This window comes from Macaca nemestrina, chromosome 15 (assembly GCF_043159975.1).
Source record: "Macaca nemestrina isolate mMacNem1 chromosome 15, mMacNem.hap1, whole genome shotgun sequence".
Lineage (NCBI taxonomy): Eukaryota > Metazoa > Chordata > Mammalia > Primates > Cercopithecidae > Macaca > Macaca nemestrina.
Genome location: NC_092139.1, coordinates 46,615,468 through 46,631,752, shown reverse-complemented (window position 1 = coordinate 46,631,752; position 16,285 = coordinate 46,615,468). Strand labels below are relative to the sequence as shown.

Sequence of the window (16,285 nt, the reverse complement as noted above, 5' to 3'; positions counted from 1 at the left end):
CCTGTGGAATTATGAGTGTGTAGCAGGAGAATTTGTCTAGCAGACAGCCTTCTGGTGAGCTCTTCCTTTACTTCGTTAGATGATCATTTACACATTAGCCAGTTCTCTTCTCCAGAGATTAAACTCTTTAATTTTAAGTGAGCAGTTTTAGTTCATCTTTTCACAGTCAAAACTATATTAGGAAACTTTTCCAAGAAAGTAATCAAAAGCTAATGTAGGTCAAAACTCACTGAATGATATACTTCAGATTTGTGCATTCCATTGTATATAAATTTTACCTCAAAAGAAAAAAAAAACCTATAGAAAAATATTGAAGTTAATGGTATACATGCTGAAGGGTTTAGAAGTGAAGTGTATTTATTCTACAACTTCGTTTGAGATGCATAAAACATATGGATTGATGGATAGATAGGTAGATATGTAGTAAACCTATAGCAAAATGCTAACTGTAGAATCTATGTAGTAGATATACGAATATTTATTTAGAATCATATAAGGTTTTCTATAAATGGACAAATGTTTACAGTAAAACGGTGGAGGAAGGGGCATTTCATCTAGTGATAAAATTACAGGTCCTGTGACTAAATTGCACTGCTAACTATATGTTTGATCTCAGGCCAAGTTTAGTTAACTTTTGCATGACTAAGTTTACTCATCTAAAAAATGACGATAGTAACAGTATCAATCTCACATGGTTGTTGTGAGGGTCAACTAAGTTTGTAAAGTTAGTAAAGTTCTTAGCATGTAGTGCAATGTAAAAGTTTGTTAAATAAAAGTTTTTTTTTTTTTTTGATTTGGAGTCTCGCTGTGTTGCCCAGGCTGGAGTGCAGTGGCTGGATCTCAGCTCACTGCAAGCTCCGCCTCCCGGGTTTACGCCATTCTCCTGCCTCAGCCTCCTGAGTAGCTGGGACTACAGGCGCCCGCCACCTTGCCCGGCTAGTTTTTTGTATTTTTTAGTAGAGACGGGGTTTCACCGTGTTAGCCAGGATGGTCTCGATCTCCTGACCTTGTGATCCGCCCGCCTCGGCCTCCCAAAGTGCTGGGATTACAGGCTTGAGCCAGCGCGCCCGGCCAAATAAAAGTTTTAAAAGTCATCTCATATATGGGTCATTCATGGGAAACAGATCTCATTTACTTTCTTGGACACTCGACTCTGAGAATGCAGAATTTTATTAGAAGCTGTTGACAGCCTTACACACCTTGGGAGATTAGTCATTTTCCCTCTAATCCATGCATATTTCATCTCCTGCTAAGATGCAGCAGGAACGATTGAGATGAATTAATAATATTTCATTTCTATTTTCATTTTCTTCAGAAAGTTCCACTGCTTAAAGCATGCTCCATACCTCCAAGCTTGGAGTATGTCACCTCTGGATAGCAATACAGAAGCATATTGCTACCTGGTCACCAAAGTAGTCTAGTGATTTCATGATTTTTAAAAAGATGGTAGTAAATAGTAGCCATACTGTCCAACAAAGCTTAGGAAACCTGTGAATTAATTAATAAGAGGTTTTATACTTTGAAGTTTACAGAAAAGTCTGTGGATCATATGAGCAGAGCTTTCTTAGTCTTTTAGAGATCTAGGCATGTGAAATGGGAGTTCTTGCAAAGAACAGATTAGTAAAAATAGATAGTCTTTATTCATTCCATAAATAATATTGAGCTCCTATTACATACAGGCTATGGTCTAGGTACTAGGGATTTGGCAGTGAACAAGATAGGAATTCCTGCCCAGGTGGACCCCTCACAGTCTAAAAGTGGAGGCAGGCAACAGACAGGAAATAAATTAATGTGTGCATGCATGTGTGCTTATGTGTGTAGGTATATGGGTGACTCTGTGTGTGTGTGTGTGTGTGTGTGTGTGTGCATGTACACAGATGTTTTTAAATGCTAAAGAGAACAATTAAGTAGGAAAGGGGCTAGGAAGTGGAGGGAGTAGTTTGCAATTTTAGAAAGCATTGTGAGCCTGAGTCCCACAGAGAAGGTGCTATGTGAGTGAAGACTTCAAGTGGGAGAAGGGTGAGCTTTGTGGATGTCTGGGGAAAGGGTGTTCCAGGACGGGGAATGAGGAGTGCAAATGCAAATGTTGTAGGTGGGAGGACGCCATGGGTGGCTGACTCCAGGAACAGTGAGGAGGCTGTGCAGCTGGGACAGAGCGAGCTCAGGGAAAGTAGCAGAATATGAGTCACAGATGATCTGGCCAGGCTGTGGGGCCTTATGGTCATAGTAAGTATTTTGTTTTTTGCTGTGAGTGAAATGGTAGCCATGGGAAGGATTTGGGCAGAAGAATGACATCTCTGGATTTTATTTCAGCACGAGCACTGGCTGCTGTATTGAGAAAGTCTAGTGGCTTGTGGTGGAGGGCAGGGTGGAAACAGGACATGGTGGTTTTTAAAACATGCTCATGAATTCTTTGCTACTCTTCCCATTAAGAGACAGGCTAGTCCCCTCCCCTTGAACCTGGTGGGCTTGTTTATGGCTGCTTCGATCCAGTCCACAGTCCTGGCTTGTCTCATCCTTCGGCCTACCCAGCCCAGGTGCCGGGCATGACACTGAGGAGGCAGTCTGGAAGGTGGACCCTCCTGGCCCAGCTTCTCCAGCCTGGCCAGTTGAGTCATCCTAGCAGAGACCCTAGACACCATGGAGCAGGGGAGAGCTGTCCTCACTGTGCCTTTTCTGAATTTCTGACCAGCAGAATCCACGAGCATAATAAAATCATTGTTTTATGCTATGTGTTGGGCTGCATTGTTATGTAGCAATAGACAGTGGAACACAGATAAAAGAGATGGAGTTCCTGCAATATTTTAAGTGAGAGATAATGGGGGCTAAGACCAGGGAGCTGCTGAGGGAAAGGTGAGAAGTGGTCAGATTCTGGATGTGCTATGAAGGTAGGCTCATGTTTTACTGAGATATAGAATGTAGAATAGAATGAAGGAGAAAAGTCATGAATGGCACCACGGTTTATGACTTGAGCCACAAGAAGGATAGAGTTGCCATTTATTTAGATGGGAAAGACTGTAAGGGAAATAGTTTTGGAGAGTGGGAGGAGGAAACATCAGGAGCACTGTTTGGTACATATTAAGTTTGAGATGACTTTTGATTATCCAAGTGGAAAGATGAAGTAGGCAGTCAGAAATGCCTATTTATGCATATACATTTATATATCTACATATATCAAGCAGTTCAGTTGGAAATGCCTATTTTATACATCTATCTACTTATCTATATCATTTATCTAATCTATCACGATGTGTTAGAAATAATGCTTGAAGTTGCAAATGAAATGACACTCTGATAGTTGATTGCTCAGCAAGGCAAAGTTTACTTCTGCAGAAGGGTGCTGCTCATTAGTTTGGTCACCATGAGAGCACATCAAACAAAGGAAAGCAGCAGATTCATCCCTAACACATTGCACTCCTACTGCTGTGTGCAGTCTCCATTGGCTAGAATTGGACCACACAATCTAAACTGAACCCAGTTGGCTAACCTGAGACGTGCAGGGATGCAGTTACATTGGCAAGAAGACAGTTTTGGCAGGGGTGGGGAGGGTGGAGGGGGTTTGGTTGGGGGGGGCGTTGCAGTTGGGGGGGGCGTTGCAGTTGGAGGAGGTAATTTACAGGGTGAGTAGCAGATGTGGAATGTGGGCTCTATAGATAAAGACTGAGAGGAAGGTTGTTTCCCAGGGCAAGGGAACACAGAGAGTAAGGGAGTCTGGCCTTGAAAGCAGGGAACAAAGGACAAGGAAACTGAAACAAGTTAACCTTTGAAGAAGAATGTCTTACTGTATTTAACTTGATGAGACAAGGTCAGATCTTCATGAGAGATACGCAGTTAGAAAAGAATAGAGGGGCACAGACTAAGCCTTGGGTCATTCCATTGTTTAAAGGTCAAAGAGAGGAGGAGGAACCTAGAATAGAAAATGCATAGGAAAAGCTAGTGATAAAGAGGAAAAGCAAGAGTGTTATACCCTGGAAGTCAAGAGAAGAATGTGCTTTAAGAAAGAGAGAGTGATTGTCTTTCACTAATGCTGCAAACAGGTCAAGTAAAATGAAGATTGAGAAGTCATCAAGGGATGAAGGATTTCAAGGGTTTATGACTGTCATTTATTGAGCATCTGCTATATACTAGGCATCGTACTGATTAGTCTTATAATAGTAGTAGAGAAGAAAGAGGTGACTGCAGGCTAATATTAATAGATAATAATCATTTATTGAGTATCTACTGTACACCTGATAGTTATTGGGAGTCTTACATATGCTGTCTCATTTATTCTTTACCATAGCCTCATAAAGAATGAATCAGAGACATAAAGTTACCTTCCTAATATGGCCCAGTTAGTAAGTGGCAGAACTGAGATTCAAACCCAGTTCTATCTGATATCAAAGCTAGTGGTCTTTCTACTACCATTCCTCCTTAAGGAGTTCACATTTTTCTGGGACATCCTAAGGGGTGCAGGAGTGTGAAAAGCTACCACATAAACATCTTTCTGGGGAGCTCAGTTTTCTTCAAAGTTTTAAAAGAGTATATAAAAATAGTTTTATAGCAAAATAAATATTAATGTATGTAATAAAATGCAAACTTCTAACATAAATGAAAGGCTACAGATGCATGCCACCACGTCCAGCTAATTAATTTTTTTTTTTTTTTTAAAGAAATGGGGTCTTGCCATGTTTCCCAGACTGGTTTCAAACTCCTGGTCTCAACTGAACCTCCTTCCTTGACCTCCCAAAGCTTTCAAATTATAGACATGAGCCACCACACCCACCCTCTAATCCAATTTTTAAATAAATATCTAATACACATGGAGCTTGCTCCCTGAATCACTTTGTGTTATGTGTGATTTTCTCTTTTCTGGTGGATCAATTTGTGAATCCTTTACCCTGTCTTCTCTGGAACAGTTGATTTGCTGTTTTTTCTAGTTGGATTGTAAGTGCAGAAATAGCCTATTTTTATACAAAATTTCAGAGCCAAAGTTTATAATCTGGAGATCTGAGGAAGTCAGGGAATACGTACATTCTCTGTGTAAAAAATTTTGAGGTTATGGACATATTAATTTTCATGAGAAACTATACATCAGCTTCTCAAAGGAATCCTTGAACTCCAAAAGACTCACAACCATGAGACAGGCAAATAAAAGCTGTGTATAACTCAGAGGTAAGAGAATAATTAAGACTTGCACACAGCCTTTTGCTTAGGCAAATTTTGAAGGTCCAGTTAGACCAGATTTAGAGAACAATCATGGCGACTAGACTTTATGAATACATCACCTAACGAAGGTTTGTGTACCACTGCCTATGAAATGTGAGAGATGTGGTTTGGTCAATAAATATCACCAGGTCTCTAACACTTTGATGAACACTTTGGGACTTACTATTTTAGATTTGGGTTAGTCAAGGAAACCTAGTGTATGTAGCTGGTCACAAGAGTTCCTCAAACCTGCAAAGTCTGGGATAATTGTTAACATATCAACTCAGGAAAGTGAAGACGGAAGACTCATCTATCACTTTTTGGAAATATAAAGTAAATTAAATCGAGGTGAGCCAAATTCTCTGAGCCATTTTTCCTAAACAAATGAGAAAATAGCACTCTACTTAGGACTTCTTAGTCTATTTCCCACACTCTGTTTACCTATAGTTTAGAGGTTACAAATTGGTGTTTGTTAGCCGTGTTTTCTTTAAATCCATATGATTTGATTTTTAAAAAATTAGATGCCAACCTTTAGAAATCATGAGACCTCCTTTCCTCAATTTGGATTTCCAGCTTCTTTTAAAAGTTGGAAAACCTATCAAGATGGAGCCTGTTCTCTCTCATGGAAACACCAGGCCTTGTTCAGTTAAACACATTCTTATAACCTCCTACTGTCCTACACAAGGCCCTGCTAGCTCCTTTAGGCATTTGCAATCTCAACCTGCACTGTGCTCAGATGATCTTAAATGTGTCAAAACTCTTCAGGAGAGCAGGATTCAGATGGCACTGTGATAGATAGATGAAGTAGATTGTGGAGGATAATTTTGAATATTTCTCTGAGCTATGCTTATAGTGTTTTTCCCCCAAAATAGTTAATTTGAACTCCAAATCACCTGGAAAAGATTTCTAATATGGTGGCGGTAGATCTTTCTGTCATAAATTTATAGATTGTTATACCTTAGAATTCCAGTAAAACTACATTAGTACAGACCAACTGAGACAAAGGTAGCCATACTTAGTAAAAACATTAAGTATTTTTCAAAATCATCATAGTTGATTTCCTGCAATTAATTGGGTTAATATCAATTTACCTCAACAGTGAGAGAAAATTTTTCCAGGAAGCTTTAACAAATAGATAAAATTAATTTGTAATTGGCAGATATCAAAAATACTTAAAATATGTTAATTAAGCCAATGAAACACCTGAACACATACACTTTATTGAGTCAACTCTTTCTTCATAGACAATGTAATACATTACAGACCTCTTAAGGGTTAACAATTACACTTCAGATTTGGCAATTTTCAAATCGGTGTGTTTTTGCATTGGTGATATTTAGATTCATTGTGTTTCACTTTTACAGCCGGACACTCATCTCTGGTTAAGGGCTTATGCATACAGTCCTTATGCCAAACAAAACAGAAATTTATAACTTATGAAAATACATCTTTGCCAATGATTAATAGCAAATGCATGGTCAAAGCAAACTCTTTAAATGTAAATATAAATTCAAGCACTGAAAATAGTTCTGAGATTGCATAATGACTTTTCTAGTCATTTTAAGGAAATATAGTATCCATGTATTCAGTTTTTATTGCTGCTTAATAAGCCACCAGCAAACTTAAAACAGCAATTATTTATTTGCTCAAGAATCTTTAATTTGGGCAGAGCCCAACAGGGACAACTTGTCTATGATCCATGCAGGATCAATTGGAGCAAACGCACCCTGGAGTTGGAGGATTCACTTCCGAGATAACTCGCTCACACAGTTTAGAAGTTGGTACTGCATCTCAGCTAGAAAGAGAGCAAGCATACTTGGTTTCTCTCCTTGAGCTTCTTCTTGGGCTGCTTGGGCTTCCTTAAAGCATGGATTCCAAGAACGGGTGCTCTATGAGGACTGGGTTCAAGCTGCAAGGCTTTTTGTAACTGACTCTCGGGACTCCCAGATTGTCCCTTCCATCACATTTTTGGTCAAGTAAGTCATTAGGTCTAGCCCAGGTTCAAGTGGATTAGAATTAGATTCTACCTCTCAATGGGAAATGCCGCAAAGAATTTATAACTATATTTCATCTAATGCAGGAGTGTCCCATCATTTGGCTTTCCAGGGCCACATTGGAAGAAGAATTGTCTTGAGCTGCACATAAAATGCACTAACACTAATGATAGCCGATGAGCTAAAAAATCACAAAAAAAGATCTCATAATGTTTTAAGAAATTTATGAATCTGTGTTGGTCTGCATTCAAAGATGTCCTGGGCCAAACGCAGCCTGCAGGCCGCATGTCGACAAGCTTGATCTACTGCATCATGTCTAAGATATCAGTATTGCCAGAAAATATTGTACTAAGTGAAGTTTCTATTCAGGGAGGCCACATACTCTTGAAAAAAGCTCCTGAAAGCCAGACTATCTCTCGAGCTCCAACTGGGGCTAAGTGTGAGTCTGCATGACTCAGAGTCACATGAGGTCAATTTTCTTTAGCTTAGAGTTGTTCAAAGTGAGGCATGGGGGTGGCTGGTTCACTAATGTGGTATGTCTGTGAGTGAATATCATCACCTATTGAAAGCTCAGATATGTGAAAGTTTGTGTCATTTGTGATGAGCTAAAATTTTTATTAAGAATGAAAAATCAGGAAAGCAAAACAACTCACCATTTTTTTTATTTTTTTTTAACTCACACTGACTCTGCTCTTTAAGGCTGAGTCCATTGGCCCCTTCTCTCTGGAAGTGGATATGAATCCCACGCCTAACATTATCTTGTGTTTACAGGGGAAGTGTGGACTAACGGATAAGAACTTAGGTTCTAGGACTGGATAAACTTGGTTTCCATACCTGGTTTTGACACTTATAAGTTGGTGACCTTGGTTGAGTTACTAAAGCTTTCTGTTTCCTCACCTATAAAATGGGTCCAAAAATAATACCTCATAGGAATGTTGTGAGATGATTAACATAAAGCACTGGGAATGCCTGGCACTTTGAAGAACTCAAGACACGTTAAAGATTATTATAATTATTATGTTCTTGATTACCTCCCAAATATTTAACTATAGACCAATATGCATCAGGTATTGGAGCTTAATGTCTTTCAATATCTTTAGTCACAGTGAAAGCATAAGCACCTTTCTTTCTAAAAGTATATTATTGATACCTTAGACAACTGGTATTATGTTCAGTTGTTAAATAAAGGTCTCTAAGCCTATTATAGAAAGTAGATAATATCATGGGGTCTTGGACTGTTGTTGAAGTAAGAAGTTAGGATAAGGTGGATAGTCTAGAGTTTATGTTCCAGTTTTGTTCTAGCTGTGTGACTTTGGGGGGAGTTATTTATGTTTTCAGAGCATCAGTTTCCTCATCTATATGAATGTGGCTAATAATATCCACTTTGCATTACTAATATAAGAATTAAATGAGGCCAGTTACCTAGAAGGACCTGGCATGTAGCACCCACCAACAATTGATTTATTAGCTTTACCATTATTATTAAACTGATCAAAATAACTAGGTTATTCAAACTAAGTTTCAACTTGATTTTGCACTTAATGCACAGAAACTGAGAAAATGGACTTTTCTTTCTTTTCTCATGGAAACTGATTCTAGCATATTCCTTTCCTTCACTTTCCTGACTTCTCTTCCCTTCTTTCTCTTCCTTTCCTTATCTTTTGTATTTCAAATTGTATTTCTCTCTCCATAGCTTTTGTCCATTCTTTTCTCTCTGGTGTGTGGGCTCTTTTTGTATTCATTTCTAAAAGTTATTTATAATATCAGAAAATTGTATTTTATGATATAAATTGTAAACATTTTCCTGGTCTGTAATTTGCCTTTAGGTTATTTCACGGTGTTATTTTTGTTTTGTTTTTGCCATGCAGAAATAAATATTTGACTTTTATGTAGTCAGATTGTTGACCTCCTATTTTATGGCTCCTGGGTATTATATCACAGTTATAAAGACTTTTCCCATGTAAATATTATTTTAAAATTGATATTTTCTTGAACTTTAATAGATTAACAATTACCTATAATATTTATCTATCTGTTCATGTACTAATAGGAAACAATTCTAATTCTTTTGGTGCCCAACATGATTTACTAGTTGGTAGTGCTAGTTACCCCTCATTATTGTTATTTATCATAGTCTTTCCAATTATTCTTGCTTATTAATTTTCCATATAAACTTCAAAGTCATTTTTCTGGCTCAAAAATATGTTGATTTATTTATTGGACTTACACAGAAACTTATGGGTTAACTTAAGTAGAATTAATGCATTTTTTTATCCTGAGTCTTCCCCTACATGTGTTGTATGCCTTTCCACTTATTTTCAGTTTCCTTTCATGTCCCTCAGTAGCATTTTCATACTCCCTTCCAATTGATTTTCACTTTATTTGAATCTATTTCCAGGTCCTTCATGTTTCTGGTGCTACTGTAAAGGAGTTTTTACTTCAGATATGCTTTCCAATTGATTTTTATGCATTACCCTTTATGATGTTTCTTGCCATATTAAGTTTTAGATTTTTTTATATAGTTAAAATTTGCTAAGCTGTTAATGGTTTCTGGGTTTTCATCTTGCTTGAGTGCAAAGGGAGCAAATTATGGCAATAATATTTGCCCTTGATATATCCCTTTTCTCCTTTGCCAAACACAGTGGATAAGCTCTGTTTATGTTGCTTAACAACATAATCCTGTCTTCTATGATGATTAGCCCATTAGGTCAGGGTTAATTAATAAACCATGCTCTAAAAGTCACCATAAGTAAAGCTTACACAGTTTGGGAGAAATGTATCTGATCATGCTAATTCCCTTCTCAAACCTCCATCACTTGCACATATAAATGGTTATAAAAGACACTCTTGGTGCATCCAGACCTTATTCCATTCTGGTGATTTCTTACTGCAAGCACCTGTAGCTCAGCTTGAGGGTTTTCTCTGCCGTAGGAGTGTGCTCAGTCCATGTGTGGAAAGTCAAGTGCTGAGCATCCCTCAACTGATGATGGACAGGAATTGGTTGACATTTTTCTTTTTTTTTTTTTTTTTGTAATTTAGACAGCTTTGAGATGGGTTGTACACCATCTCCCAGATGTCCCCGACAAGTCTCAGTCCCGGTTGCCAACAATGGTAACTTGTTCATGAGTGTATTGGCTTCCTTCCCTTCTGTGCCTCACTTCACTATTTTTCCTCTGTGCTTCCTGGGTTCACCTCCTTAATAAATTTCTTGCACTCAAGTCTTTATCTCTGGGTCTGTTTCTTGGGGAATGTAAACTAAGACAAAGGCATTTTACAATCTTTTCCCACCTGGTTCTCTCCATTAAGCATCCTGAACCTCCTACCATGAACTCATCTTTCATTGACCAAAGACATAATGCTCTGATATTTTATATCCTTCTAACAGCCTTTCCCTCTGCTGGAATGCCTCTCTATGCCTGTACGCCTGGCTACTCCGCTTTCAAGACTTGGGTCAAATGTCTCTCTGAAGAAAGTTGTCTTCCCAGCGTAGGTCAGTTACACATTGTTCTGTGTTCCCATGCAAGGTCCTTATATTTCTATTGTGGTGGACTATTTCCAAAGATGGTCATAATAATCTCTCCAATCCCTTACAACCTTTTTCAATGTGACTTTGCAGCTTCTCTCATGAAAAAAACAGCATCTGTTTCTCCTCCCCTTGCATCTTAGCTGGACTATGACTGGCTTTGTCTGCAGAATGTAGCAGAAATGTCCCTAGAACATAAAAGAGGTCTTGTAGTTTCTATTTTTACTCTCTTAGAAGCCAGTCATCCTGTAAAAAAGCCTGGGCTACTCTGCAGAATAATGAGACCACATGCAGAGTGTGTCCTGGTGAAGCAGACACAAGGTGCTTTGGACAACAGCTGGTACCAAGGTCTGGGACATGTGAATGGGGTCATCTTGGATGCTCAGGCAAGTTGATCTGCAGCAAACACCACATGGAGCAGAGAAGGGCAGTCCCTAGCAGCCCCTGCCTGAATCAAGAACAATCCAATAGTTGTTGTTTCAAGCCATTGGGTTTTGGATTCGCTGTTACACAGGAATAGATAACCACAGCATTTATTATAGTACTTACCATTAAATACTATAATTGCTTGTCTTTCTTTCCTACTTAGACTCTGAGCTATTTATAAATGGAGGGAGAATATTTTCATCTTAATGGCTGCAGCACGTGACACACAAGAATGTTTTTAAAATGATGAGCCCATGAAAACATGGGGATTCCTTGAGGAGTTTATGCAGAAACCTTGCCATGTTGGGGATTGTTTTAAGGAAACAGGAGCCAAGAAACCAAGGCATTAGAAAATGAATACCAAAGACAAGAGTAGGATGAAGATTCAGAGCAGTTGAAAGGGATTTCTAAAACTTTTAGTTTATGAGTTCTCCTAGTAATTGGCGAGAATATTGCCCTCTATTTCAATCAGGGGGTAGCGTAGGTGAGCCCCACAGACCCTGGTACTTACCACGGCTGTCAGGCAGCTACCACTGTTTGCAATTAAACTTTTAATCAGTCACGGCTCTTATTCTCTAGAATAAGTTTATACTACAGCAGAAGAGTAGCTTCAGGATATTGCAGGCTTCAAGAGGATATAGAAAGGTGGGGAGAACAGAAGTTCAGCTTTAATGGTTCTAAAACTGGAAATGATTTCCATAGTAATGCAGCTTAATCCTTTCTCTTCTTCCAGCATCTGCTGAGCACCACCTCAGCTACAGCACTGCCTCTCACTGTGCGACGAAGGCTCACTGAATTGAGAAACGTTTCTCAGGTCATATGACCTGTTGTGCCTCACAGCTTCCTGGAATGCTGTGTGACCTTTCTTATGCCCTTTACTAGCAACTCCTACATTCATCTCCGGAGTTCTTTTCCTGTCTTTTCCTCTTTGGCCCCCAGGAATAAGTTCCCTATTTTATCTGCAATTATAATGTCTCAAGGTTCAATTTGAGTCTTCCCTGCTCTGAGAAGCTGTCACCGACCACCCCAACCTGTGACTTCCTAGAACACACTGAAAAAGGAACTGGCTTTGAAGCAACCTGGATTTGGGTTCAAATCCTGGCCATGCTGATTGTAATTCTTCGGAAGTTCCTTAGTGATTTTTCTTTCCCCATCTGTATAATGGACAGTGTACTACCACTTCATGGGGCTGTTTTGAAGGCACAGGAGATGCCTACCTAAAGTGCTTAGCCCTTCCTGATATGTAGCAGAACATTGATATTTATTATTATTTTTGCTCTTCTCCAGCTTCCAGTACTAATATCTATACCACTCATTTGTCCTCAAGTTATGTCTGCTTTATGACAGCTGTTGTCCTTGCACTAGCATTTAACTTTGATGTGATTTTTTAAATGTTGATATAAGCCTTCTCCTAACAGATAAGTTGTAAACTTCTTATTTATCTTTATATGTCCTAAGAATAACAGATGCTTAATAAATATTGGTGGAAAAAAAAAAAAGCAACCACGTGTTAGGGCTCATTACCTATACATGGTTTTACAGCATTCAGGTCAAGAACTCAATAAACCTTGAATTACAGTAACTCTAATCCTCAAACGTTTTTGTTTTCCAGGAAAGGGATGATTAGGAAAACTTTACAACTTTTTTTTCATCCTGCAGGTTTAGTTTAAGAGAAGAAAATGCAGACCCTGTCCTCTTAAGAAACTACTTATGGGAAAATGCAATGGAGACACAAGGTCTGTCTACCTTTCTGGGTTTTGGTTTTCCTAATAAAAGTTTATGGCCAGGTAGAAAATAATTGCTGGGAATTAAAAAGCAATTATGTGGATAATAGTTGCAAAGTAATTATATAGAATTAAGTAAGGAATAGGAAATTTCTATTCATTAGGAAAAATTTTGATTCAATAAAAATTACAAGAAATATTAAGTTTATAGATTAAGACAGTAAGCACCCATCTGTCTGTAGTGTGGATATGCTCATGAGGAGGGAGAACAAATCCTCTAGTACAATAGTCTTCTGTTAGAAGTAAAAGGTAGGAGGCCATATTGGGAATAAACAAGTAAATGGACTTAATCAGTGATGAAAACCAGTTTTTGTGCATTCTCAGAACATACGAGGTTTAAAGAAAAAGAAAAAAAAAAAAACAGGAAAAATAGTCAAGCTCCATAAAATCTCCAGAAAGGAACTCTAGAAGGTTGCTAGACTGGAAAGGCTCTGGTCCTTGCCAGCTTTGAGACTGGGGCAGCAAACCTGCATGCTGGAGCAGGGATGGCAGCCTATGCTGGACCAGAGGGAAAGAGGATTCCTGAGCACTGCCTAATAGTAATTTTCATATTGTTTGTTATGCCAGGGAACTCTTTGTCAAGAGAATCTTGTAGGATCCTCTGATGTATAAAAGAGATAACAGTGTTGCTGTGTGGCTGCAAATAAGTGGGAAGAGAAAGGGTGGGAGGATCATTGGAGGGGCTGGTAGGATCTTAGATGCTGCAGCAGAGGACCTTAGGCCAGGCAGAACGTGTTTGGGAGACCAGCAGCCTAGGATTCTGTAAGCCTTTGCAGACTGCTTCTATCCACAGGCAAGGCTTTTGGTCTAGACCTAGTTTGTTAAAGGGCCCCAAGGATCAAAACTAGTGGCAAAGGAACATGAGAGTAAAGACAACTTTGTTCCCATCATGGAGGGGACGATAAGCTCTCGTTTGCTCCATTACACTATGATCTCAGCCGGGGTTTTTTTTGTTTGTTTTCCTGAAAAATATTTTTCAAGCCATAATTGAGGCTCTCAATGAAAGCCAATTGTAGCTTAGTGACACCTAAATGTGTCTGAGACAAGAGGCTCTGGATAGCCCTTCAGGAAGGCAACAGCAGCCCTGATGTTTTCGACTATTCTTAGGGAAGCCTCAGTGTCCAAGGATATTTACAGTCTTGCAGCTGCACTTCATAATGAACCTTTAGAATCCTGGATTTTATCCTCACTTAGGAGTGGTTTTAACTGTCTAAGTTTCTAATCTCATACCTCGAATGTGATTATAAAACCAAGATAAAATAAATAAAAGGGAGAAAAGTTATGAAGGAATCTCTTCCCAGATGAGATCCCTCAGGGTCAGAATGATCAAAAGGGTAAGTAGGTGAATAGCCTGTGAGTTACAGGCATTCCAGGGGCAAGGATCATCTTGAGTAGTGGCCTGAATTGGTATTTAGTGATGCATAAGTGGTGGATATTACTGCAATTTCCTTCATGCAACTGACAGGAGCTGAGCACCTTCTCTTCATGTTGCTCCAGTTTTCAGATCCTCAGCTGGGACAGGTCAGTTTTGAGGTTTCAGATAGACATATCCCAGGATTGGACAGTGCCTTTTGTTAAGAGGGTAATGCTTTTGGGGACCACAGCCTGTTTACACACAACTCAGGCTCCAGAGCTCCTTTAGCCTCTTCCAACTGCACACGTGAATGTAATTCACTGAGTGGAGGATTGGCCCCAGCCAGACCCACCTGGCCTGTGATCTTAGAACAATCTGCCTTTCCTGTGGGTGGATACGTGCTCTCCGGATGATCAAATGATGGAAGATTGCATGGGACTCCCTGTGCCACTTCTCTTTCCCAATAGGAGGCTACCTGTTTGACTGCTTGGGCTTGCTCCTGGGGCAGATGAGCTCACCCCCTGCTGCTCAGAGCAGAGTGACACGGGGTGTCCTGTGGGGAGTGGGGAACTGCCTTACATAAGGACCTCACAGACCCAGGCTCTCTCTTAAAATAAGCTGACAACTTTCCTTGAGTTCCTCCTGCCTAGTATATTCTGCAAACATCCTGGTGCAATAAGAGAAAAAAAAAAGGGCCAAGTTACAAGTTTGTTTTAAAGATGCTGTTCTGTTTTCTGAGTGCAGCGTATCACAATGAGCCATGCTTTCTGAAGTGTTTGGAAAAGAATGTCTGTGACGTCACATTTCAAAGAAATACTGTAGCCTCAAATCAAGTAGTGAGCTATAACAATGCTCCACTAAACACCAATAACAACTCGCCTTTCAAAGAGAGATGCATTTCTCATGGACCTGGGAAGAATGCCATCTCCACCACATAATGTCAGCAAAATGTACTTTCACTTCCTCTTTTTCTTCTGAAGCATGATAGTTGTAGCAGGTCTCTTGGACTAAAACATATGCAAAGAGTTGGAGCCTTCATAATTCTTCCCTCCCCACAAAATGCTTGAGACAAAAGTCTAGTAGGTACATTTGTATTTTAGGGAGCCTAAAGCTGTGTGAGTGTCTGTGTGTATCCTCTTTTGCATTCAGAAGACATTTTCTCCTTAATCCACACCTAAAGTTTTTGGTAGCCAAGCACTTTCTATTAAAGGAATCAACAGTCAAAACACATAAAAACACTTCATAAGATGAACTTTAAGTTAGGACAGTCCCAAATATCTTCACAGAGAAATATTGAAATGTTCAGGTAATTCAGAGAAGAGTGGGGGAGAGTGCCTCTTACCTGGGCTTCTTTCACTATTCCATTCTTTGTGCAGTTTCTGCTTTGCAGGCCATTGCTCTGTTTCTTGTGATTGTGAAGTTTCCCATTGCAAACAGTACCACCTCCAGGGTTAGCCATGGGTGTGAAGTGACAGCGCCCGGGACAGGTTTTCCTTCAGAGGTCTCTGCAAGCTTTAGTTTTTAGTCTGTGAGGGGATGGGATAAAGCTCTTTGGGGCTGAGCCCTTAAAGGAATCTTACCAATCAGGCTTTTCCAGAAGAAGAGCAACAGCCTATCTTTTTGCCAGATCGTTGAAACTAAAACAAACGGTTACCTTTATACTTCTCAACTCCAGTCAAAATGTGAACTCCATGGCAACAAACCTGCTTCCCAAACTATAAAGGAGATTGTCCATGCTGGCTCCTTCTGGGGACTGAGGGAACCTGGGGACTGAACAACCCAGTGGCAAAGTGTGAGGAGGCGGGCTGGGAGGTGGAGAGTCTTTTAAAGACACACACACACAGCACACTCACAGAGTCTTCTAAGTACACTGGGTTCTGAGTTAACCTCTTTTTCCCACCCCCTCTCTCCTGCATGTAATTGTGGTTTTTGGTTGTAAACCAAGCTCAAAAGTTAATATTTCTTTCTGCTATAAAATAACATTCAGAGGTGGTTGCCAGGGGCTGGAGGGATGAGG

General features: G+C 39.6%; 1 protein-coding gene across 8 annotated transcripts in view; it reads right to left on the bottom strand.

Moving 5' to 3' along the window:
- Positions 1-16,046, bottom strand: part of LOC105481500 (serine palmitoyltransferase long chain base subunit 3) — a 176,715-nt gene extending 160,669 nt beyond the window's left edge. For 3 of the 8 annotated variants that reach the window (XM_071079674.1, XM_011741124.3, XM_011741125.3), the window contains exon 1: positions 15,611-16,045. In XM_071079674.1, coding sequence (XP_070935775.1) covers positions 15,611-15,727 — 117 coding nt within the window. In that variant the 5' untranslated portion in view covers positions 15,728-16,045. Of the gene's footprint in view, positions 1-15,610 lie in introns of all 8 variants that reach the window. The other 5 variants (XR_011613526.1, XM_011741122.3, XM_071079673.1 and 2 more) reach the window with 3 other exon arrangements.
- Between the last annotated feature and the right edge of the window lie 239 nt (positions 16,047-16,285).